The sequence below is a fragment of the Eriocheir sinensis genome, chromosome 5 (genome assembly GCF_024679095.1).
Source record: "Eriocheir sinensis breed Jianghai 21 chromosome 5, ASM2467909v1, whole genome shotgun sequence".
NCBI lineage: Eukaryota > Metazoa > Arthropoda > Malacostraca > Decapoda > Varunidae > Eriocheir > Eriocheir sinensis.
This window is the reverse complement of record NC_066513.1, coordinates 8,134,015-8,159,168: the sequence shown is the minus strand read 5'-3', so window position 1 is coordinate 8,159,168 and position 25,154 is coordinate 8,134,015. Positions and strand designations below refer to the sequence as shown.

General features: G+C 42.3%; 1 protein-coding gene across 7 annotated transcripts in view; it reads right to left on the bottom strand.

Annotated features, from left to right (window-relative positions):
• The window catches only part of LOC126984002 (protein sidekick-1-like), a gene marked incomplete at its 3' end in the record, with an annotated part of 95,324 nt that overhangs the window by 16,630 nt on the left and 53,540 nt on the right, over positions 1-25,154 (bottom strand). For all 7 annotated transcript variants that reach the window (XM_050837300.1, XM_050837335.1, XM_050837307.1 and 4 more), the window contains 1 exon segment: positions 19,420-19,642. In XM_050837300.1, the coding sequence (XP_050693257.1) occupies positions 19,420-19,642 (223 nt within the window).

The window sequence follows — 25,154 nt, the reverse complement described above, 5'->3', positions numbered from 1 at the left end:
CACACACACACACACACACACACACACACACACACACACACACACACACACCGCCAGCCGTCCGTGAAGTAAAGCCTCAGTCATACATTCACGATCTTGGGTCCCGGCGCCGTCCCGACGTCAGAAAATGTAGCCCTCCACGGAGATCGCCATCCTCCGGCAGGCCATCTTCGGGGATCGTTGCGGCCTCGCCACATCTCACTGGGCGCCGCGGCGCGGGAGGCCGCACGCCGACAGTTTTGGAAATGTTCAAAACAATCGGCGCCCTCCACGACATCTGTCATCTGCCGGCAAGAAACCACGAACGTCGGATGTCCATCGCAACAACGTCGTTTCGTTGTCGGCAATGGTCGGCACTGAAAGGGACCTCCTAACGGTGGTCGTAACGTACGTCTGGCAGCGTTGTCAACCAACCGACTGCATACAGATTTGTCAACGGCGCCACGCCGAGCACCTGTTCGGGGAGATGGAGTGGCGGCCGCCGGGGGTATATAAACAGGAGTTTCCGGTCCGCGCTCCCTCACGTGCCCACCAGTTCACCACTATCACATTGCCATGGCCCTGCCACCACCAGCACGGCAACACCGCTTGTCCAACAACCCTTGACCCTGCCGCCCACGGCTTCCAGTATCAAGACACGGAGGAGGAGGAGGAGGAGGTGGGCAGTCAGGTCAAGGGCAAGCCTAGCAGGAGCAAGAAACAGGTGTCACCCGGCGTGCTTTTTTTCGCTTCTTCCACTGACGATACAACAGCAGCAGTCGGGTTAAATCTATTGTCTGTAGCAGGTTGGCCTGGTGGCGGTATCGGAGGAAGGCAATGACATAATTCTGGGTTGTAGCCTCCATCATGCAGTCTGTGGATGGTGTTGGTCTTCTGGAAGAGCGGGGAAAAGTGGGGTCCATGGTGACCACATCCCTTTTTTATTGTCATCTGGACACAGCTGAAAGTCTCAAGATGATCGCCAGCAGTCCTAATAAAGTCCTAATAGCGTCGTTATCACCCCCAGATGGTGTTACGATCGTCCTTTTCCGGTCGGTGTCAGTTAGGACTATCGTCAACAGCCGTGGCCGTTATGTCGGGAGGTCATCGCTCCCCACATACGATGGTCGAAACACCGTCCGCACCCATCGAGATGTCGTCTTAATAACGTCGTTACTTGGCGTAACGCCGTCGCAGCAGCACACCCATCGCCACACTCAGGGTCACGCAGCCAGGATTATCGGTATATCGAACGTCGGGACGGCGCCGGGAGTCATTGTCGTGAATGTGTGACTGGAGCTTAAACATCACCGTTGCCGATCATCTTCCGCCTGCTTCAAAGGACCAGGAAACGCGACTCGTTTGCTTATGTTGTGGGGGCAAGGCCGGAGGGGAAACCTTAGGATAGGTTCTGTCTCCCAAAAAGAAAAATAGACAGAAACAAAATAAGAAAAGCGTGCCGAGGTGATAAAGTTGCCGAACCCAAGCTGCTGGGGCAAAATGGCGACGTTATGGGAGACCGTTTATGCATCGGACAATTATGATTCTGATCATCATAGTTTCCCGGGCCAAACGCCACACCCGAGAGTATGGCCAAGGATGAAACGACTGGAAAAAGAGGATCATCGATGATCTGAACAAGGAATTGGTAACAAGTTTTTAAAAGTTTAAAAAAAAAAACTGAAAAAGGAAAAGGCCAGAGAGGATAACATTGATGACAAGATAAAGGCAGTGGCCAAGGAAAAAATATCGAAAAGGGTAAACGGAACTGGTACAGGTGAAGTAGACTTGGAAAATAGGATTAAGAAACTACCTGGATGTGGAAATTAATTTATGCATGGAAAAAAGAAAATGCAAAAGGGAAAGGAAGTGTCAAAAAAGTATGGAACAACAAAAAAGGTAAAAATGAATGGAGATAGAACGTGAGGTTGTCCAAGTAATAAAAAATAAGGAAGCCTATTTTAGAGAATTGGAAGAAAAGAAAAAGTGTGATAATCGTGGGTGTCAAAGAAGAGAAAACCCCAATGAGGGCACAGAGAGATATGAAATCACTAAAGTGAAAAATATACTGACAAGCTTACATGAAAATGCCAGAAGGCAGACAGAAGAGCTGGATGAGATGACGAGACTAGGAAAATATGAGGAAAGGAAAAATAAGCCAATTAACCTGAAGTTAAGGTCACAAATGAGGTCACAAATGGCAGCCGAAATTATTATAAGTCGGAGTGAAATACGAAAAGGTATAGAACAATATAAAGAAAAATACGCAAGGAAAAAGTTGAGCATAGAGGAAATAGTTTATATGAGGGAAACTGTGAAAGAAGCAATCAAAGAAATGAAGAAAGAACGGAGTCAGAATAAAATAAAAAGTTTTTTTTTATTGGAGAGTGCGAAACGACAGTGTGATAAAGTGGTGGATCAGGAAGAGGGAAGAGAACAAGTAAAAAGCAGCAACAATAGGGAAGAGAAGCAAACAAAATAGCTTAAGTTAACGTACACGTATGTCATCGGACTTAAATAAAAAAATAGAATTAAAAAACTACCTGAACAAAATTTAACCAGAAAAAATGCTCATCACTGAAACAAAACTAGCAAAAGGTATATAAATGGTGGGAATAAAGTAGTGTAATTATAATGAATAATATAAAAGACAGAACAGAGAATAGTGGTAGAGGGGTGATGATATTGGTCAAAACAGACTTTAAAATGATAAAAGTGAGAACAGGACCAGAAAAAAACGGAAATTTTGAGTGTTCCATAAACTACAGTTGAAATGTGGTGAAAACTGACAGTAATGGTGTCATATGTGCCCCCACACACACAGCATCCTGGACAAGTGATATTTATAACAACCTGTTAGAAGGTATAAGTAAAGCATTAGAGGATATTATTATAAATAGCAAAAAATGTAATTCTAACAGGAAACTTTAACTGTAAAAATGTCAAATGGGAAAAGTTTGAAGTTGAAGGTGAAGAAAATACATGGTGAGCTAAAGTATGAAAATTGGCCACAGAAAACCTCATGACACAATGGGTAAAGAAAGATACGAGATTTAGGGGAAAGTATGAACCAGCAAGATTGGACTTAATTCTTACTAAAGGAATAGACTTGTTAAGTGAAGTGTAACATGAGGGCCCACTGGGAAAATGATCATTAAGTATTACAAACAGAAGTTGATGAAGCATGTGAAGAAATTGGATTAGAGAATCATAAAGAGACAAAACGAAATTACATTAATGCTACATATAATGATTTGCGAGCTTCTTGGGGAAGTATACATTGGTTAGAAATGAAAGAGTTGAGAAAAGTACAACAAAAATATGACTACTAATGAAGGTGTGGTAAAGTGGGTACCCTATACTATGTACTAATGTACTATGTACTATGTACTGATGTACACAAGAGTGGTTTAATACAAGATGTCTGGAAGCAAAGAAAAAGAAAGATAAAGCATGGCGAAACTTAATATAGAAGAAGGAATACCACAGATCGGGAAAGGTATAGACAAGCTAGAAATAATTACACCAAAGTGAGGAAAGAAGAAAAAAGTATGACAAATAATATAATAGAAATTTGTAAGGAAAACCCAAAAGTTTTTATAGACATATAAATAAGAAATATTAAGGAAAAAAGAAGCTGTAAATGCGATCAAAGTGGGTGACCAAGGGTATGAGGAGTGAGACGAGGAGAGCAATGTCAAGAAGGCAATGGTCAAGGAAGAAATATCGGAAAGTGTAAAGGGAGCTAGTGAATGTGAAGTAGACGTGGAAAATTGGATTACTAAAATAGTTGGATGTGAAAATAAATACATGGATAAAAGAAAATGTAAAAGAGCAAAGAAGTTTCAAAAAGTCTTAAACAACAAGAAAGGGAAAGAAGAGTAGAGCTGGAGCGTGAGGTTGTTCAAAGTAATAATAAATAAGGAAGATTGCTTTAGAGAATTGGCAGAAAAGAAAAAAGTGCGATAATCATGGGTGTTAAGGAGGAGAAAATGCCAATGAGGGCATACGTACACTGAGAGAGATGCGAAATCAACAAGTGAAAGAAATACTGACAAGCTTAGATGAAATTGCCGGAAGGCTGAGAGAGGAGGTGGACGAGGTGACAAGCCTAGGAAAAGGAAAAGGGAAAAATAAACCAATTAAGCTGAAGTTAAAGTCACAAACGGCAGCCGATATGATTGTAAGTCGGAGTTGAATAAAAGGGTATAGAAAAAAAAATAAAAAAAGAAACACGACATAACATGAAAGTGGATAAATAAGAGATACTGGACCCATTGAATTCACTGGCTGGTGAAAAGGCAATGGGTCCAGATGAAATATCAGACCAAGTACTGAAAGAGTGCATTGAGTGATTACTGCAACCAGTTCATGACATTTATTAGATGTTTGATTAAGACTGAAAAAGTCCCAGTGCAATGGAAGAGGACACATGTGGTCCCACTATAATAAGAGCTCAAATAAACAAGAGCTACTAAACTATTGGACGGTGTCCCTAACAAATGTAATGCGCACACTGTGTGTGAAGGTAATTATAAGACAGTCGGAAGACCATCTGGAAAGAGAGGAGATAATAAATGAAAACCAATTTGTGTCACAAACCTAATGTTTTTTTTATTCAAGAATTTAGATATAGTAGAGGAGACAGATGGGCGGACTGCATATCTTTGGAACTAAAAAAGACATTCGATAAAGTTCCACAAAAAAAGATTGCTGAAGAAACTAGAACTAAGTGGAGGATTGGGAAGAAAACTGACAGAATGGATGAAAATTAAACTAACAAACAAATGAAAACCGTTTTGAAAGGCGATAAATCGGATTGGAAAAGGATCACAAATGGAGCACGAGTGTCAGTGCCTATATTATATATATATATATATATATATATATATATATATATATATATATATATATATATATATATATATATATATATATATATATATATATATATATATATATATATATATATATATATATATATATATATATATATATATATATATATATATATATATATATATATATATATATATATATATATATATATATATATATATATATATATATATATATATATATATATATATATATATATATATATATATATATATATATATATATATATATATATATATATATATATATATATATATATATATATATATATATATATATATATATATATATATATATATATATATATATATATATATATATATATATATATATATATATATATATATATATATATATATATATAGAAAGAAGCAGCGACGGAGAAATGCCTTCCTAGACGTCTTAGTGAAGCAGAACGAAGACAGATTCACCACGCAAGTCTACATCAAGCCTACAAATTCAGGCAACTGTCTCAACGGCAAAAGTGAATGCCCCCAGCGCTACAAGGATTCGACCATCGCCGCCTACATACGAAGAGCAATCTCCCACTGCAGCACCTGGAAGCAAGTCGACGACGAGATACAAAGATCAACTAAAGTACTTGTCAGCAATGGATTCACTACAGCGGATATAGACAAACAAGCAAACCGCATAATAAACCGATGGTACACGACAAAATAAACCACTACCAAGAACGAAGACATCAACCTCTGCTACAAGGCATACTTCTCCACCTGCTACAAAGAAGAGGAAAGGATTATGAAACAAATCATCAAGAAAAATGTGTCCTCAACAAACAAAGAAAAAAGAATAAACCTCATAATCTACTACAAGAGCAAGAAAACAAGCCATATCCTGTTGCGGAACAGCCCTGACAAGGAACAAGACAAAGCCCAACAGTCGCATGTTGTATATAGGATCTCCTGCAACCAAGGGAACTGTGCAGCCCTTAACACATCCTATATTGGCATGACGACAGTGAAGCTAAGTAGACGCCTTACCTACCACCTAGCATCAGGAGCACCGAAGTCCCACATGAGAAAAGAACACAACAAGACCCTCACAAGAGAAATGCTAGAAAAGAACACTGAAATCATCACGACCTGCACCGATATGAGACGCCTTCCCATCCTCGAAGCTCTCTACATCAAGGAAATGGAGCCTAGCTTGAACATCCAGCACCTAGACTTACAAGCACTTCCGAGCATGAAAAGAAAATCAGCCGCTGAGGCGCTCAGCCAATCAGCGCCCGCCTAACCTGTATAAAAGGCCAGCGCGGACGCGGTGTAGTCATTCTCACTCGAGACCTCAAGACGGACACAGCTCCACTCCTGCCACTGAAGAAGGGTCAAGGACCCGAAATCGCGATCTGGCGACAACGATGACACCATATGGAGATGTCATCTCAGTCTTATCAAAAGAGAACAAGACACTCTTAAGAAACAAGGAAAACTTACTCAAGAAGATATATAACGCTGAGTTAGCTATCACCTTCAACCAAACATATATATATATATATATATATATATATATATATATATATATACATATATATATATATATATATATATATATATATATATATATATATAAATGGGTAGGCGGTGGCTGAAGTGGTAGCGTGCTGGGTGATGGACGACACGAGTTCGAATCCCCACGCTACCACCTCGTATTTATCAGTCACCGCCGAGCGGCTTAAAACTACCCACATGCTGTCCTGAAGACCACCCATCAACCCGGACTCTAGAGGAAACCGTCCAAGAATCAAGAACGAGTTCTGGGGGGCAGCATGAGCCAAGAGATGGCGCCCCTATAAACAATTACCTGCGTCATGACGGGCTGGGGCCGAATACCATCCATATATATATATATATATATATATATATATATATATATATATATATATATATATATATATATATATATATATATATATATATATATATAGACATATCGAAAGCCTTCGATAGAGTGGCACAACTCTTTGCTTTCCAAACTGCCCTCTTTCGGATTCTATCCCTCTCGCTGTTCCTCTATGTCTAGTTTCCTTTCCGGCAACTCAATCTCTGCTGTGGTAGACGGTCACTGTTCTTCCAATAAAACTATCAAAAGTGGTGTTCCACAGGGCTCTGTCCTCTCACCCACTCTCTTCCTGTTATTCATCAATGATCTTCTTTTCATAACAAACTGTCCTATTCACTCATACGCTGACGACTTCTTTCAACGGAAGATCCTCTCAACAGGAATTACATGACTCCAGACTGGAGGCTGCAGAACGCTTACCCTCAGACCTTGCTATCATTTCCGAGTGGGATAGAAGGAACCTTGTGTCCTTCAATGCCTCAAAAACTCAATTTCTCCACCTACCAACTCGACACAATCTTTCAAACATCTATCCCCTATTCTTCGACAACACTCACTTGTCACCTTCTTCAACACTAAATATCCTCGGTCTAGCCATAACTCAAAATCTTAACTGGAAACTTCACATCTCCTCTCTCACTTAATCAGCTTCCTCGAGGTTGGGCGTTCTGTATCGTCTCCGCCAGTTCTTCTCCCCCGCACAGTTGCTATTCATATACAGGGGCCTTGTCCGCCCTCGTATGGAGTATGCATCTCACGTGTGAAAGGGGGCTCCACTCATACAGCTCTGATGGACATATTGAAGTCTAAGGCTCTTCGTCTCATCAGCTCGCCTCCTCTTTCTAACAGTCGTTTACCTCTTAAATTCCGCCGCCATGTTGCCACTCTTTCTATCTTCTATCGATATTTTCACACTGACTGCTCTTCTGAACTTGCTAACTGCATGCCTCTTCCCCCCCGCGGCCTCGCCGCACACGACTTTCTACTCAAGCTCATCGCTTTACTGTCCAAATTCCTTACGCAAGTGTTAACCAGCATTTTTAATCCTTCATCCCTCACGCTGGTAAACTCTGGAACAATTATCCTTCATCTGTATTTCCTCCTGCCTACGACTTGAACTCTTTCAAGAGGAAGATATCAGGACACCTCTCCTTGCCAGAAAGTAAAGAACTACATGAGGGCAAAATAAATAAAAATAATGATGAAAAAAAGCCCGCAAATCACTGTTGCTATTAGGATTTAAGAGGAGTGGTCAAAAGATAGGTCAATTTCGTAAGTATAGGTGTCCTGATACCCTCCTTTTGAAAGAGTTCAAATCGTAAGCTTGATAAAATACAGGTGAAGGATTGTTCCAGATTTTACCAGCGTGAGGGAAAAAAGAGTGAAGATGCTGGTTAACTCTTGCATAAGAAATGTTGACAGTATAGGGATGAGCTTGAGTAGAAAGTCGTGTGCAGCGGGACCGTGGGAGGGGGGGAGGCATGCAGTTAGCAAGTTCAGAAGAGCAGTCAGCATGGATATATCGATAGAAGATAGAAAAGGATGCAACATGGCGGCGGAGTTTAAAAGGTAGAACACTGTCAGTAAGAGGAGGGGAGTTGATGAGACGAAGAAACTTAGACTATATTCTGTTAAAAAGACTGTGTGAGTGACGCCCCCCACACGTAAGATGCATAGTCCATACGAGGACCTACAAGGCCCCTGTATATGGATAGCAACTGTGCGGGGGAAAATAACTGGCGGAGACGGTACAGAACGCCGAACCTCGAGGGAGCTGATTTAGTGAGAGAAGAAATGTGAAGTTTCCAGTTAAGATTTTGAGGTAAGGATAGGCGAAGAATATTTATTGTAGAAGAAAGTGATAGCTGAGTGTTGTCAAAGAATAGGGGATAGGTGTTTGAAAGATTATGTCGAGTTGATAGGTGGAGAAATTGAGGTTTGAGGCATTGAAGGACACCAGGTTCCTTTTACCCCAATCGGAAATGATAGCAAGGTGTGCGGTTAAGCATTCTGCAGCCTCCTGTCTGGAATCTTGTAATTCCTGTTGGGAGGGTCTTCTTTGAAAGAAGTTGAATACTGTAAAGTTGAGTAGTCGGCGTACGAGTGGATATAACAGCTTGTTGTGGAAAGATCATTGATGAATATTAGAAACAGAGTGAGAGACAGGACAGAGCCCTGCGGGACACCACTGTTGATGGGTTTAGGGAAAGAACAGTGACCGTCTACCACAGCAGAGATAGACCGGCCGGAAAGGAAACTGAAGATAAAGATACAAAGAGAGGGATAGAATCCGTAGGAGGGTAGTTTAAAAAGCAAAGAGTTGTGCCAGACTCTATCGAAAGTTTTCGAAATCTCTATCGCAACTGTAAAAGTTTAACCAAAACGTCAAAGAGGGGATGACCAGGAGTCAGTTAAGAAAGCAAGATCACCAATAGAACGCCACTTGCGGAACCCATGCTGGCGATCAGATAGAAGGTCAGAAGTGGATATATGCTTATGAATCTTCCTGTTAAGGATCGATTCAAAAGCTTTAGAAAGACAGGAACGGTAAAATGGAGGGACGGAAAGGCAGGGCGGTAGTTTGAGGGCTTGGAGCGGTCACCCTTCTTGGGCACAGACTGTATGCAGGGGTATTTCCAGCAGGAAAGAAAGGTAGATGTTAAAAGGCAGAGACGAAAGAGTTTGACCAGGCAAAGTGGCAGCACAAAAACACATTTTTTAAGGACAATAGGAGGCACTTCATTAGGCCCATAAGCCTTCTGAAAAAAGAGATCAGAAAGAGCATAGAAAACGTCATTCTTAAGAATCTTAATAACAGGCATAGTGGAGTCAGAGGGGGGATGAGTTGGAGGAGTATGTCCAGAATCGTCCAGAGAGGAGATTTTAGGGAAAATTTAAACAAAGAGTTCAGCCTTAGAGATAGATGTGGCTGCGGTACTGCCGTCAAGGTTAAGTAGAGGAGGGAAAGATAAAGAAGTTTTATCCATCTGCCAGAAATCTCTGGAAGAATTAAAGAAAGCAAGGTTGTGGTACTTTCTATTAATGAAAGATTTTTTGGTAAATCGGAGAGTAGATTTGACACGTTTCCGGACTGAAATGTAAAGATCATGATTAACAGGAGAGCGAAGGCTCGGGTACCTTTTGTGAGCTGCCTCACTATCTTTGATTGCACGACAACACGCGCGATTCAACTAAGTTTTTTTTTTAGCATGGGAGGTAGAGAAAGTACGTGGAATGTGTGCCTCCATTCCAGAGACAATCACTTTTGTGAAACGCTGGGCACACACAGAGGGGTCTCTCTCCTGGAGGCAGTAATCATTCCACGGGAAATCCGAAAAGTACATCATCAGGTCGTCCCACCGAGCGGAAGTAAAATGCCAGAAGCATCACCTCTTCGGTGGGTCCCGAGGCTGTACAGGAGCGATAGGAGAGAATACCGAAATAAGGTTGTGATCGGAGGAGCGCAACGGAAAGAACAGTTTAATAGAATAAGCTGAAGGATTACAGATTAGGAAGAGGTGGAGAATATTGTGTGTGTCTCAAAGGTGATCGGGAATACGAGTAGGGTGCCGCACCAACTGCTCTAGATCATTGAGGAGAGCAAAGTTGTAGGATTGTTTACCAGGCTGGTCAGTGAGATAGGATGAAAGCCAAAGCTGGTGGTGAACATTGAAATCTCCTAGGATCGAGATTTCAGCGAAGGGAATGTTAGTCAAGATGTGCTCTACATTGGAGTTCAAATAGTAAAACAAAAAATACATAGTTGGTAGAGTTGGGTGAGAGAAAAACAGCACAGACGTATTTAGTAATATAGTGACAATTAAGTCTTGGCCAGATGGTGGAGAATTCAGAAGAGTCAAGGTCGTGGGCACGAGAGCAAGTGATGTCGTTGCGCACGTAGGTACAACATTCAGCTTTGGATTGAAATTTAGGATAGAGATAGGAACACATTAGAGACTGCTGTCAGTAGCCCCTGGGACCTGTGTGTCGGTGAGGAAAAGAAGGTGAGGTTTAGTGGAGGAGAGATGGTGTTCCACAGAAGGAAAACTAAAACGAAGACCGCGAATGTTGCAGAAGTTGGTAAAGAAGAAGTTTGAGGAGTTATCAAAACACTTCTCGGGTCGGGAGCCAAAAGGGGAGCCCTCTCTGAGGGAATTTGTGTCCCCCCCCCATGCGAGAAGGGGAAATTGAAAAATATGAGATGATGGTGACTGTATTAAGCTGCAGGAATATTAAAATGAGATACCTGAAAGGAGTAAAGAAACGAAAACGAAAACGAAAAGAAATGCCACAAAATGAAAATGGGAAAAAGTAAAAATAGACTATGTAGTGTGTAGAAGATAGGAGGGACAATCATCGACACAGTGAAGGAAGAAAAAGACTTAGGAATCATATTACAAGATAAACTGGCACATGAGAAGCATATACATACGACATTTGGGGTAACATAGTTTACTGCAAAATATTCGAGTGACATTTCACTACTAAGATGGGGACATGATACAGTAAAAAAGAACAAAATTGATTAGATCAAAGTTAGAGTATGCAACTGTTGTTTGGTCACCACATAGAAGAAAAATATATAAGACCCTGTGTAATATAAATAGATAAATACAAATTGGTAAATACACACACACACACACTCACCCCCGGGACGCCGAGACGTAAACATCACGCCGATCCGCTCTGCCTATGGACCAGGAATTCGACACATTTGCCTACAGTTTGTGAGGTCAGGGCCTGGGGATAGGGCCCGTTTCCGAAAGGGATAAATGAACACAAAGAAATCGAAGAAAAGATGCCAATGGAAGTGTAAACAACTGCCGCGGCCGGACCAGCCCAGGCAAGATGGCGTCGGGTGAGGAGGACCAGATAAACATTGTGTACGAATCTGACTATGGATTTGGTGGCTTTTCGCCGGCAGCAATGCCAGCCCCGGGAATGTGGACAAGCAGCAAACGACTGGAGAAAGAAACTCAAAGAAGGAGGTTAGGGGTCTGATGGATGACTTTAGAAAATTTGTTGACATTGTGGATGATCTAAAGAAGGAGCCAGTTGCCAGAGGGGAAGAAGTCAGGAAACTAAGGGAGGAAAACGAAAAAATGAAAAAGGGAAGTGCCAGTGATGTCAACATGGAAGACATGATAAAAGTAATGGTCAAAGAAGAAATACTGAGAAGGGTAAAGGTAAATATTGACAGTGAAGTAGATGTGGAAAAAAGTTCAAGAAATTAGTTGAGATAGAAATAAATGTATCGAGAAAAGAAAATGAAAATGAGCAATGAAGTTTCAAAGAAATCCTGGAACAACAAGAAAGGGATAGAAAAGTGGAGATGGAGCGTGAGTTGTCTATAGTTAATAAGAATTAAGGAAGATTTGGCTCGAGAATTGGCAGAGAAGAAGAGTGTATTAATCATGGGTGTTAAGGAGAATGAAAATCCCAATGAGGGCACACACACACACAGAGAGAGAGAGAGAGAGAGAGAGAGAGAGAGAGAGAGAGAGAGAGAGAGAGAGAGAGAGAGAGATGTGAAATCACTAGAGTGAAAGAAATACTGACAAGCCTAAATGAAAAAGCCGGAAGGCTGACAGAGGAGGTGGACGAGGTGATAGGGCTAGGAAGGGAAAAATAGACTTATTAAGCTAAAGGTGGATGTTCTTTAACTCGGCTGATGCTTTCAGTTTTCCGGTCCTACTAACCCAAGTTATTATCGAATTCGTTGCAGTAGTTTTGCGTAAAAAATCATATATATGCAAATGCGATATATTTTGGCGAAGTTGAAATGATAAAGAAATTATGTAGAGCACGGTAATACCCTTTTAACCACAAATAATATACATGCTAAAATACATCAAAGTGCATTCCTAAAAACCTAGCTGAAAAGATTGATTTATGGTAAACTATGTAAAATTGTCATTTTTTCGTTCACTAAAATTCATGACATAAAAAACGGCCATAGACATGAATGGTGAAAATAAGATCTGGCAATGCACTTTTTTTTATAAATACCCAAGGCAGAAACATTTTGCAAAAAGAGTTATCGAAATCGCATAAAAAAACGCAAAAGTGTTTCACATTATATGCGAAAAAATCTGTTTTGAGATAAACGCAGTTTTGTGATATGCACCATACAGATCAAACAGTAATTTGCAAATATGTAGTCACATGAATCTTTGGCTAGTCCAGGGAGGTCAGTACTTCGAGGCCAGGTCAAGTTCAGGTCACTCGATAAACTCTGCAGTTCTGAAGGATCCTCCAACGAGTACTTACGAGGATGTGGTCAGTCTCCTTAGCTCCGGCATCGCTATATCAAGTCCAACGGTGCAGCTCTTGTCTCTGGTACCAGGAACCCGCAGTTCTCAACCTTCTGGATTTTGCAAAATTCAGGAGGAGAGAACGGTTGATGTTCCCGGTACCAGAACCATGGGGACCAACACATAGCTCGTAGCCAACCACTGTCAGTGCCAGTAGTAGCACTGAAGTCGCCCAGGACAATGAGTGTGTCCCGGAGAGGGCACTGGTCTAATACGGAGTCGAGTTTGGCGTAGAACATCTCTTTCTCTTCAGTTTCGCGCATTTCGGTAGGAGCGTACACTGCAACAAGAGACATGAAGCCCAGTGTGTGCTTCAGCCTCATTCGCATTATACATTCATCAACCGGAGCAACAACAACCACAAACGGCAGCAGATGGCTCGAGATGCCCATAGCTACCCCCTTGAGATGGAAGCCGTTGCTCGTGCTGGACCAGTAGTAGGTGTACCCTCCCTTACTGGTCTCGCCACTGCAAGGCCTCCTTGTATTAGAGAGTACCACTATGTCCACCGTCAACCTTCTGAGCTCATTTGATAGGTAGGACAGTCGATCATCGTCCGAGAGGCTCCGGACGTTCCAGGAGCCCACACGCAGAGCCCTCCGAAGGTTAAGGTTATGCGGGCGGGCGCAACCTCTGCACCACCCCGGCCACCCTTAAAACAAAAAGAGGGGCTAGAAGACCGCCTTCACGTGAGAGGTTTATTCCCGCGCGTTAATATGGCCGCGCGGGTGGGTGTCTAAGAGTAATGTCTTCACACGAGCGTTTTTTTTCCCGCGCGGTTCGTCTGCAGCAGTGCACAGAATACTTGTCAGTTTGTCGGTGTTTGTTCGAGATGGAGGATGTAAAAAAGAGAGTGATCTATGTGTATATAATGAACAGGGTGTTGAAATAGAAGAGACTACGTAAATGGTGGACCCACCCAATGAACAGCTCTAGGCTCCTTCAAGGAGCATTCTACACATTACGTATATTATCTGACCTGAAAGCTATGAAGAAAAGTTTTTCAATTATTTCCGCATGTCATCTTTTATATTTGAAGAACGTGTGAGCAAATTGAACCTCTGCTACAGATTAACCACGATTGCCACTCGGGGAAAAAACTCCTGTCTGAAGGGCTCCATAGACTTCTAGAGTATTCTGAACTGCCTGGCGCCGCGCGGGTTGGCAGTGCACACGGCTGGTAAATCATTGTCGCGCGGGAATTAAGCTGCGCGGCTAGCGTGTGAAGAGCCTCACTGAATTGAACTTCATTTATTCTTAAACCGCGCGGGAAAACCGCGCGGTACAATACCGCTCGTGTGAAGCGAGTCGAAGGCCCTTCCTCCTTCGAGGTGCAGGGTTCCCGTAGGCTTTGCCCTGCACCCGTAACGGACGACAGACTCCCCGTATGCGGATGCATCGTGGAAGCCTGCCGCGCGGTCGGGCGCCCCCGGCAAGACCGGATCGGGGTCGAGGCTCGCGCCCCGACCCCGACCTCTACGTTTTAATTTGTTCTTTGCTAGGATAATGTTTTTTTTTGTGGGGGTAGGGGGTGCAAACCCTTCCCCCCAACCAGTCCATATCAGGGGCTGGACTGACTGCTCACCATAGGGCTGGGACGCAGGACCCCTGGGAGGATTAATCTCCCGGTTACCCAAAGAAAAAAGCATAAACAGGAGAGAGAGAGAGAGAGAGAGAGAGAGAGAGAGAGAGAGAGAGAGAGAGAGAGAGAGAGAGAGAGAGAGACGGGAAAAACAGCTCGGGGAGGTTGAGGGCGCTGCATTCCTCATTCAGATAGACCTTCCCCTACCCTATGCGTCAAAACGGACTTAAAATTGTTAAAAGTGAGAACAAAGCCAGATAATGTGGAAATTTTAAATGTTCTACTACAGTTGAAATGCGGTGAAAAACTGACAGTACTGGTGGCATATGTGCACCCACACACAGCAAGCTGGACCAACGAAATTTATAACAATCTATTAAAACGTGCAAGGAAAGCTTTAGATGACACCATTAGAAATAGCAAGAATGTAGTTCTAGCACGGGACTTAAAATGTAATAATGTCAAATGGGAAAAGTTTGAAATAGAATGTGAGGAAACTTCATGGGGAGCTAAAGTATTAAAATTGGCCACAGATAACCTCATGACACAATGGACGAAAGAAGAGACGATATTTAGAGAAGATGAACCGACAAGATTGGACTTAATCTTCAATAAAGGAACAAACTTGTTAAGTAAAGTGCAACACGAGTGCCCACCGGAAAAAAAATTGACCATGAAGTATTACAAATAGAAATTAATGAAGAATGTAAAGAAATTGGTTTAGAAAAACATAAAGAGAAAAGAAAGAATTGCAATAAACCTAAGTATAACGACTTGAGAGCTTTTTTTGGAAGTATAAATTGGGCAGATATGGAAAAGCTGAGAAAAGTCCAACAAAAATATGATCACTTCCTTAAAATTCATAATGGAGGTCTTGTAAAGTGTGTACCTCACTATGTATTAAAATTAAAGGAAAGAGGGACAAAAAAGAGTGGTTCAATACAAGATGTCTGGAAGCAAAGATAAAGAAAGATAAAGCACGGATAACCTAAAAATGGAGAAGGAATGCCATAGATAGGGAAAAGTATAGACAAGCTAGAAATAATTACACCAAAGTGAGGAGAGAAAAAATAAAGTATGAAAATAACATAGTAGAAAACTGTAAGAACCCATTTTTTATAGATACATAAATAAGAAATTGAGATACGAAATTGAGTAAAAAAAAGATGCTGTGAATGCGTTCGGAGTGAATGACCAAGTCTATGAGGATACAAAGGAAATCTGTGAAATATTAAATTTGAAACGAGAAATGAAGAGAGAAGCGTCAAGAGATTGGAAAACATAAAAGTGGATAGAAAGGAGATAATGAAGCTATTAAAATCACTAGATGGTAAGAACACAATGGGTCCAGATGAAATAGGAGGTCAAGTACTAAATGAGTGCAGTGAGCAGGAAATATAGCCAATTAGGGTAGGCGGTGGCTGAGTGGTAGCGTGTTTGGCCCACATTCACCGCGTGAAGGACGACGCGGGTTCGAATCCCCACCCTACCACCTCGGATTTTTCAGTCACCGCCGAGTGGCTTAAAACTACCCACATGCTGTCCTGAAGACAAACCATCAACCCGGACTCTAGAGGAAACCGTCCAAGTGAAACAAAAACGAGTTTCGGGGGGCAGCATGAGCCAAGAGATGGCGCCACTATAAACACTTGCCTGCGCCATGACGGCCTGGGGCCGACTACCATCTAGGCCCCTCAAGAAAAGCCTACCGGCGTACATGAAAAAAAAAAATCATGTTATTAAAAGTTGTTCAATCAAGACCGGGGAAGTCCCAGTACAATGGAAAAAAAGCACAGGTGGTCCCATTATATAAGAGCGGAAACAAAAAAGAGCCTCTGAACTATAGACCGGTTTTTATAACAGGCGTAATGTGCAAGTTGTGTGGAAAGATAATTAAAAGACAGTAGGTAGACCATCTAGGAAGAGATAAGTTATTAAATAAAAGTCAATTTGGATTCAGACAAGGTAAATTTTTTTTTTTTTTTTTTACAGCTCAAAGGAAAAAAAAAACAAAACAAAAAAAAAAAAAAAAAGCGCTCGCGCTGCCTAAAGAAAAAGAAGAAAGGTGGTGAAAAAAAAGATCAGTTTCGGGAGAGAGAGTCTGTGACCCTCCTCTTGAAAGAGTTCAAGTTCAAATTCAAGTTACAAATGTGATATGTTTTTACTGAAGAGTAATATATATAGTGCAGGAGAGAGAGGAATGGGCGGAGTGCATATATTTTTTACCTAAAAAAGACATTTGATAAAAGTCCACATAAAAGACTGCTGTGAAAAAAAAAATAGAGGAGGATTGGGGATCTAAATGACAGAATGGATGAAAATTTACCTAACAAACAGAGCAATGAGAACTGTGTTGAAAGATGAAATATCATAATGGAGAACGGCCACAAGTTGATTTTCACAGGGATCAGTGTTACCGCCAATAATGTTTTTAATATATATAAATGATTAAAGAGTTACATGAGTATATTTGAAGATGACGCCAAACTGCTTTAAAAAAAAGGGATGAGGATGATTGTAATAAACTGCAGGAAGCTTTAAATGAGATACATAAATGTAGTGAAAAATGTGGAATGGAGTTCAATGAAAAGAAGTGACACACAATGAAAATCGGCAAAAGTAAAAATAGACCAAGTGGAGTGTATGAGGTGGATCATCGACACAGTGATGGAAGAGAACGACTTAGGAATTATAATAATACAAGATACACTGACACCTAAGAAAACACGTAAACAAGATATTCGGAGAGACATGTAGTCTGCCGCAAAATATTAGAGTGACATTTCACTACTTGGAAGGAGACATAATAAAGAAAATAATAACTACATTGATTAGACCAAGGCTAGAGTTTGCGGCGGTTAGCTGGTTACCACACAAGAAAAAGGATATAAGATAAGGATAAGGATTGTGACTAAGATGGTACCAGAACTATCAAGCCTGCCATACTAGACTAGATTAGAGGAACTAGGCTTACCAACACTGGAAGAACGAAGAGAAAGGGGAGACCTGATAGCGTTGTACAGGCATACGAGTTAAAAGATGGCGCCACTATAAACACTCGCCTCCGCCAGAACGGGCTGGGCCGACCATCAGGCCCCACTTGGAAGAAGCCTTGGGCCGACCATCAGGTCCCACCAGGAAGATGCCTACCGGCGCAACAGGCAACGACGTAAAAAAAAAAAAAAAAAAAAAAATGGAAGTGCTAGATATATATTATTTAATCGAGATGTAAGGGAGGAGGCAACTGAGACACAGACACAGTAAGAAACTAAGAAATGGGACTTGTATAAAAAATACAATAAAGAAGTTCAATTGTCCATACAGGAGTGGGAATACATGCAATGGACTTAGCAAAGACATTGTTTCAGCGGACAGTGTCCGTAAAATGAAGGAAAGTCTGGACAAATATCAATTAGGAGACAGGACTGACCGAGCTTGAATTCAGGCCTTGTATTTTTTTTTTTTTTTTACAACAAAGGGGACAGTTCAAGGCCACAAAAAAAGGAAACAATAATAAAAAAAAAGCCCGCTACTCGCTGCTCCTAAAAAAAGAATCAAAAGAGGTGGCCGAAAGAGAGGTCAATTTCGGGAGGAGAGGTGTCCTGATACCCTCCTCTTGAAAGAGTTCAAGTCGTAGGCAGGAGGAAATACAGATGAAGGAAGATTGTTCCAGAGTTTACCAGCGTAAGGGATGAAAGAGTGAAGATGCTGGTTAACTCTTGCATAAGGGGTTTGGACAGTATAGGGATGAGCATGAGTAGAAAGTCGCGTGCAGCGGGGCCGCGGGAGGGGGGGAGGCATGCAGTTAGCAAGTTCAGAAGAACAATCGGCATGAAAATATCGATAGAAGTAAGAAAGAGAGGCAACATCGCGACGGAATTTAAGAGGTAGAAGACTATCGGTAGGAGGAGGAGAGCTGATGAGACGAAGAGCCTTAGACTCTTCTCTGTTCAGAAGAGCTGTGTATATGGATAGCAACTGTGCGGGGGAGAAGAACTGGCGGAGACCTCGAGGAAGCTGATTTAGCGAGAGAGGAGATATGAAGTTTCCAGTTGAGATATTGAGTTAAGGATAGACCGAGGATATCTAGTGTTGAAGAAGGTGACAGCTGAGTGTTGTCGAAGAATAGGGGATAGGTGTTTGGAAGATTGTGTCGAGTTGATAGGTGGAGAAATTGAGTTTTTGAGGCATTGAAAGACACAAGGTTCCTTCTACCCTAATCGGAAATGATAGCAAGGTCTGAGGTTAAGCGTTCTGCAGCCTCCAGTCTGGAGTCGTATATTTCTTGTTGGGATGGCCTTCTATTGAAAGAAGTTGAATAATGCAGAGTGGAGTCGTCGGCGTATGAGTGGACAGGACAGTTTGTTATGGAAAGACGATCATTGATGAATAACAGGAAGAGAGTGAGTGATAGGACAGAGCCCCGTGGAACCCCACTGTTGATAGGTTTAGGGGAAGAACAGTTACCGTCTACCACCGCAGAAAAAGAACGGCCGGAAAGGAAACTGGAGATAAAGGAACAGAGAGAGGGATAGAATCCGAAAGAGGGCAGTTTAGAAAGCAAAGATAAATAGGTAAATACACACACACACACACACACACACACACACACACACACACACACACACATTGATGTACAGTTCCTGTAAAGTTCCACAGCATGTTTTCATCTTCCCAGATCATAATAAAGTCTACATAGTGCTGACAATCCTTGACTCACCCTTTGTTGTTGAAAGTTAAGTAATCGAGATCACCCGTTGGCGTGCAGGACACACAACTTACTGTCAGGAAGTGTTTTCACATTGCTCCACCTGGTTTTTGGAGAATCATCCCCGCCTCCCATTGCATAAATTCTGACACGGTAGTTAGTGTAGGCCTGCAGGTTGTCAATATCATAATACACCTCCTTTGTCACATGATTTGCAATATGACAATAACTGTTGTTCCTTTTCTCCCACAGTTCTAGCCAGTACTGAAGATCACACCGCCGGGGGTAGCTCACAGCCTGAGTGAAGAGGAAAAGGACCAGTGAGTGAGTTACGGAGATGGTGGTGGTGGTGGTGGTGGTAAGAGTGGTGGTGATAGTAGTGGTGATGATGATTGTGATGATGGTGTTGGTGGTGAGGCTACATGAAGGTGAAGGTGAGATGAAGGTGTAATGACTTGTGTGGTGGTGATGGGGGTGAGATTACATGAAAGTGATGGTGATAATGAAAATCTATTGATGAAGGTATAATGATGTGGATGGTGGTGGTGGTGATATTCCATGAAAGGGATGGTGATGATGAAGGTATGATGATGTGGGTGGTGTTGGTGATGGTGGTGAGGCTAATGAAAGGGATGATGATGATGAAGGTCTAATGATGAAGGTATAGTGATGTGGGTTGTGGTGGTGGTGGTGAGGCTAATGAAAGGGATGGTGATGATGAAGGTCTAATGATGAAGGTATAGTGATGTGGGTGGTAGTGGTGGTGGTGGTGGTTTTTGGTGTGGAGGCTACATGAGAGGGATGGTGATGATGAAGGTATAATGATGAGGGTGGTGGTGGTGGTGATGGTGGTGGTGGTGGTGGTGATGAGGCCACCCTTAGATTTAGGTTTTGCCGTGTAGTCGCATGTCTTGTGTGTTGCTCCCTCCGTCAGTCCTTCCCTCACCTTTTGACTCCATTCCTCATTTTTGTATTTGTAAACAATCCATACTGCAGCGTCCACGTGTTTCAGTCTGTCTCGTTAATCCCTACCGCGCCATTCCTAATGCATTCTATAAAGAGGAGGTCCAGGTGTGATAGAGAGTTTGTATAAGTTGTTTATAGAGATTTGGCTAGGGGGAAAAGTGCCGGGAAATTGGAACGAGAGTGGGGTGACGCTGCTACACAAAGGGGACCACAAGAGTAGGAAAGAGTTAAAGAACTACCGGCCAATAGCTGTTACAGACGCAACAGGAAAGATTATTGATAGGACGAGTGGATGTTGTGGAAGAAACAGGGTAATGGGTGAGGTTGTCATAAGGATGGAAAGGGGGAGGATAACATGTTTGTAATAAATGCGGTGATTGAAAGAATGAAAGGAACGAGTGGGAAGGTATACCTTGCGTTTCCTAGCATAGAAAAAGCGTATGATACGGTAGCTGGGGGTTTGCTGAGTTGATTGCTGGCTAGGATAGGAGTGAGTGAGAGGGAAGTAGGGATAATAGATAGTATGTACGATAACACATGTGCAATCTATATGTTAGGGGATATAGAGACAGAGTGGGTCAACAGCCGTAGAGGGGTTAGGCAAGGGTGTGTAGCTACTGTCCCCGCTACTGTTCGGGCCGTACATGGAGCTGGCAGAGAGGTTGCGGACATCAGGTTATGGGATAAGTGTGGGGAGTGAACGGTTAGGACGTCTCCTGTATGCAGATGACATGGTGATCATGAGTAAGGATAGTGAGGACCTGATGCAAATGTTAAAAGTGGTTGCACAATGTGAGAGGGACTTTGATATGAAGTTTAGTAATGGGAGAAGTCAGGTATTATTAGTAAATGTTGAGGCTAAGCACGATGGAAGGACCTGGGCACTAGGAGACATGAGCATAAGCCATACAAATGCCTAGGGATCATAATTGATGAGGATGGGACTGATAGGACCAAGCAGCATACCATTTCCAGTGGTTAGGAAGACTAGGAAGTGTAGCTAAATTATGAGCTAACTGGTATGAGGTAGTTAGGGGAATATGGAAGGGAATGGCAGTACCAGCCCTCATGCGTGGCCTATGCTGGGATCACACATCCGCGATTTCGCTCTGCGACGGTTGGCGATTTTGAAAATTTCTGAAATCGGTATATACGCTCGACATCGTGGCGACGTCCCTGCGATTAGTCGCAATATTCGCTCGATAAAGTTCGCGCGACTTGCTGGTGCCGGCCCGTCACGCGAACATTTTGAAATGTTTAAAAAGTTCGCAGAAAGTCTGCGATATTGGCCAAATCGCACGATTATTCGCACGGTTAAGCGAGAGACCATCGCAGTATGCGCTAACATACCCTCGTCAAACGCAAGGGGTCGTGGTGTATGCGAGCGTACATGCGAGCGACTTTGTACATCGTGCGTATGGCAGCGACGCTGCTTCGGAAAGGGAGATGGCAGCAAGCAAGCGGGAGCAAGTGAAAAACCGTGGCGAGCGACCACTCGCTCGCACTCACACTGTCCTGCCACACGCCGCTACCCTGCCCGCCTGCAAAATAATACCCTAGTATTCATGAATTTATAATACTAGCATATTATTCCTAACTGCTAAATAATAGCCCAGTATTCATGAATGGAAAATAATAGAATAGTATTCATAAATGCAAAATAATACCCTAGTGTTCATGAATTCAAAATAATAGAATAGTATGCCTAACTGCTAAACAATAGCCTAGTATTCATGAATGCAAAATAATAGAATAGCATTCCTAAATGCAAAATAATAGCCTGGTTTTACAAAATGCAAACTTCTAAGCTAGTGTACACAGTAAAATTATTAGCTAGAGTACACAGTAAAATAATAATGTATTTCTCTTGACTACTTCATTAGCTTGTTAGCAAGTTATTACAGATTGTAAAACTCTTTCCACTTACAATTTATTACAGAAGTTGTAGATACGGTATAACATGCAGAAAACCTTACACCATACGAATAAAATCCAATATTCCTCAAAACAACTTACTTCGTTTCCAGGAGATCACGACCCCCAGGTTAAGAACTGCTGAATTAGAAGCAAGAAACAATAAAGCAATATCAGCGACATCAAGGGAGGGTAGCACGGGCTACTACTTACTTGAAGCACTAGGTGTTTGTTGCTAACCTACTATCAAATTTGAGTCGACACAAGCAACTGGCGTTGCCATATGAGGATTATTTTACCATATTGAAAACCTATAAGGTTGATCAGCCGAAATAATAACCTTAGCGTTAGAGCGTCGGGATATGCAGGGTGCCAAGATTAATTTCTGGTTAGTGAGTGTGTGTGTGTGTGTGTGTGTATATATATATATATATATATATATATATATATATATATATATATATATATATATATATATATATATATACATATTTATTTATTTATTTAGGGGAGGCGGTGGCTGAATGGTTAGCGTGACGGCCCCGCGGTCAGGAGCTCCAGGATTGATGCGGGTTCGAATCCTGGCCGCCGCACAGCTGAGGTTTTTCAGTCACCGCCGAGTGGCCTAAGACTATCCACATGCTGGCCTGAAGACCACCCATTAACTCGGGCTCTAGATAATCTCTCCAAAGAGAGGCTCAAAGATGAGTTTCGGGGGGCAGCATGAGCCAACACAAGATGGCGCCACTATAAACACTCGCCTGCGCCAGAACGGGCTGGGCCGACCATCAGGCCCCACCGGGAAGAAGCCTTGGACCGACCATAAAGACCCACCGGGTTAAGAACTGCTGAATTAGAAGCAAAAAACAATAAAGCAATATCAGCGACAGCAAGGGAGGGTAGCACGGGCTACTACTTACTTGAAGCACTGGGTGGTCGTTACTAACCGGATATCAAATTTGAGTCGACACAAGCAACTGGCGTTGCCAGATGGGGATTATTTTACCATATTGAAAACCTATAAGGTTGATCAGCCAAAATAACAACCTTAGCGTTAGAGCGTCGGGATATGCAGGGTGCCAAGATTAATTTCTGGTTAGTTAGCTAGTTAGTGTGTGTGTGTGTGTGTGTGTGTGTGTGTATATATATATATATATATATATATATATATATATATATATATATATATATATATATATATATATATATATATATATATATATATATATATATATATATATATATATATATATATATATATATATATATATATATATATATAATGTGTGGTGTGTGGGGGATGGATGGAAGAGAGAGCGCGAATAGTGTTGCCCGCCTATATGGGTCGTACAGCGACGCGCCCTCGACGTTTGCTCGACCATGCGTGCGACGTCGAGCGGCTAGACGAGGGGCGGTCGCGCATAGTCGCCAGGCCCTGCGTCCATCGCGAACCGTCGCAACGGGTTTTATTTTCAAAATTGGGCTCCTCTGCGTACAGTCGCGCGCATTCACGCACGATTCACCTTGACGTCCCCTCGCCTGTCGCCCTCGTGTGCGTATAGGCGAGCGACCCTCCCTCGCCATGTTGCTGTGAGTTGAAACAGAGGCAAACGCGCAAAGACAATGGCGATGTTCCCACGATTTCGTGCATTTTCAAAATCGCCAACCGTCGCAGAGCGAAATCGCAGATGTGTGATCTCAGCATTACCGCAAAATCTTAACAGGAAACTTCACATCTCTTCTCTTACTAAATCAGCTTCCTCGAGGTTGGACGTTCTGTATCGTCTCCGCCAGTTCCTTTCCCTCGTGCAGTTACTATTCATATAAATGGGTCTTGTCCGCCCTCGAATGGAGTATACATCTTACGTGGTGGGCTCCACACACACAGTTGTCTTGGACAAAGTAGAGTCTACGGCTCTTCGGCTAATCAACTCCTCTACTCTTACTGATAGTCTTCTACCTCTTGAATTCCACCGCCATGTTGCCTCCCTTTCTATCTTCTTTTTTTTACAGCACAGAGAGCAATTCAAGGGCAACAAAAAGAAAATGTAAAAAAAAAGCACGCTAAATGTTGCTCCCTATAGCTAAAAGTATAGAGTAGCCAAAAGAGAGATCAGTTTCGGATAGAGAGGTGTCTTGATACACACTTCTTGAAATAGGTCAGGTCATAGGCAGGGGTAAATACGGACGAAGGAAGGCTGTTCCAGAACCTACCAGTGAAGAGGATGAAAGAATGGAGATGCTGGTTAACTCTTGCATAAGGGGTTTGGACAGTAAAGGGATGAACTTAAGTAGAAAGACGTGTGCAGCGGGGCCGCGGAAGGGTGGGGGGGGGGAAGGCATGCAGTTAGCAAGTTCAGAAGAGCAGTCAGCATGAAAATATCGATAGAAGATAGAAAGCGATGCAACATGGCGGCGGAATTTAAGGGGTATAAAGCTGTCAGTAGTAAGAGGAGGGGAGCTGATGAGACATAAGAACATAAAAACACAAGAACGTAAGGAGTCTGCAAGAGGCCGGTTGGCCTATACAAGGCAGCTCCTGTACTCTTAACCCCACATTACCTTACTGTCCATGACATTATCTAACCTCTTCTTGAATGTATTTATGGTACTGGCACCCACAACATGGCTGCCAAGTCTGTTCCATTAATCTACCACTCTATTGGTGAACCAGTTCTTGCCTATGTCTTTGCTGAATCTGAAATTGTATATCTTAAAACCATTGTTACGTGTCCTACTTCGCTCTTTTACTACCAAAATCTTATTGACATCCCCTTTATTAAAGCCCTTCATCCATTTATAGACTTCGATCAAGTCTCCTCGCAATCTTCGCCTTTCTAGAGAGTGTAGATTTAAATGCTTCAGCCTGTTTTCATAAGGCAAGTTTCTCACCCCCTGAATCATCTTTGTCATCCTCCTCTGTACAGAT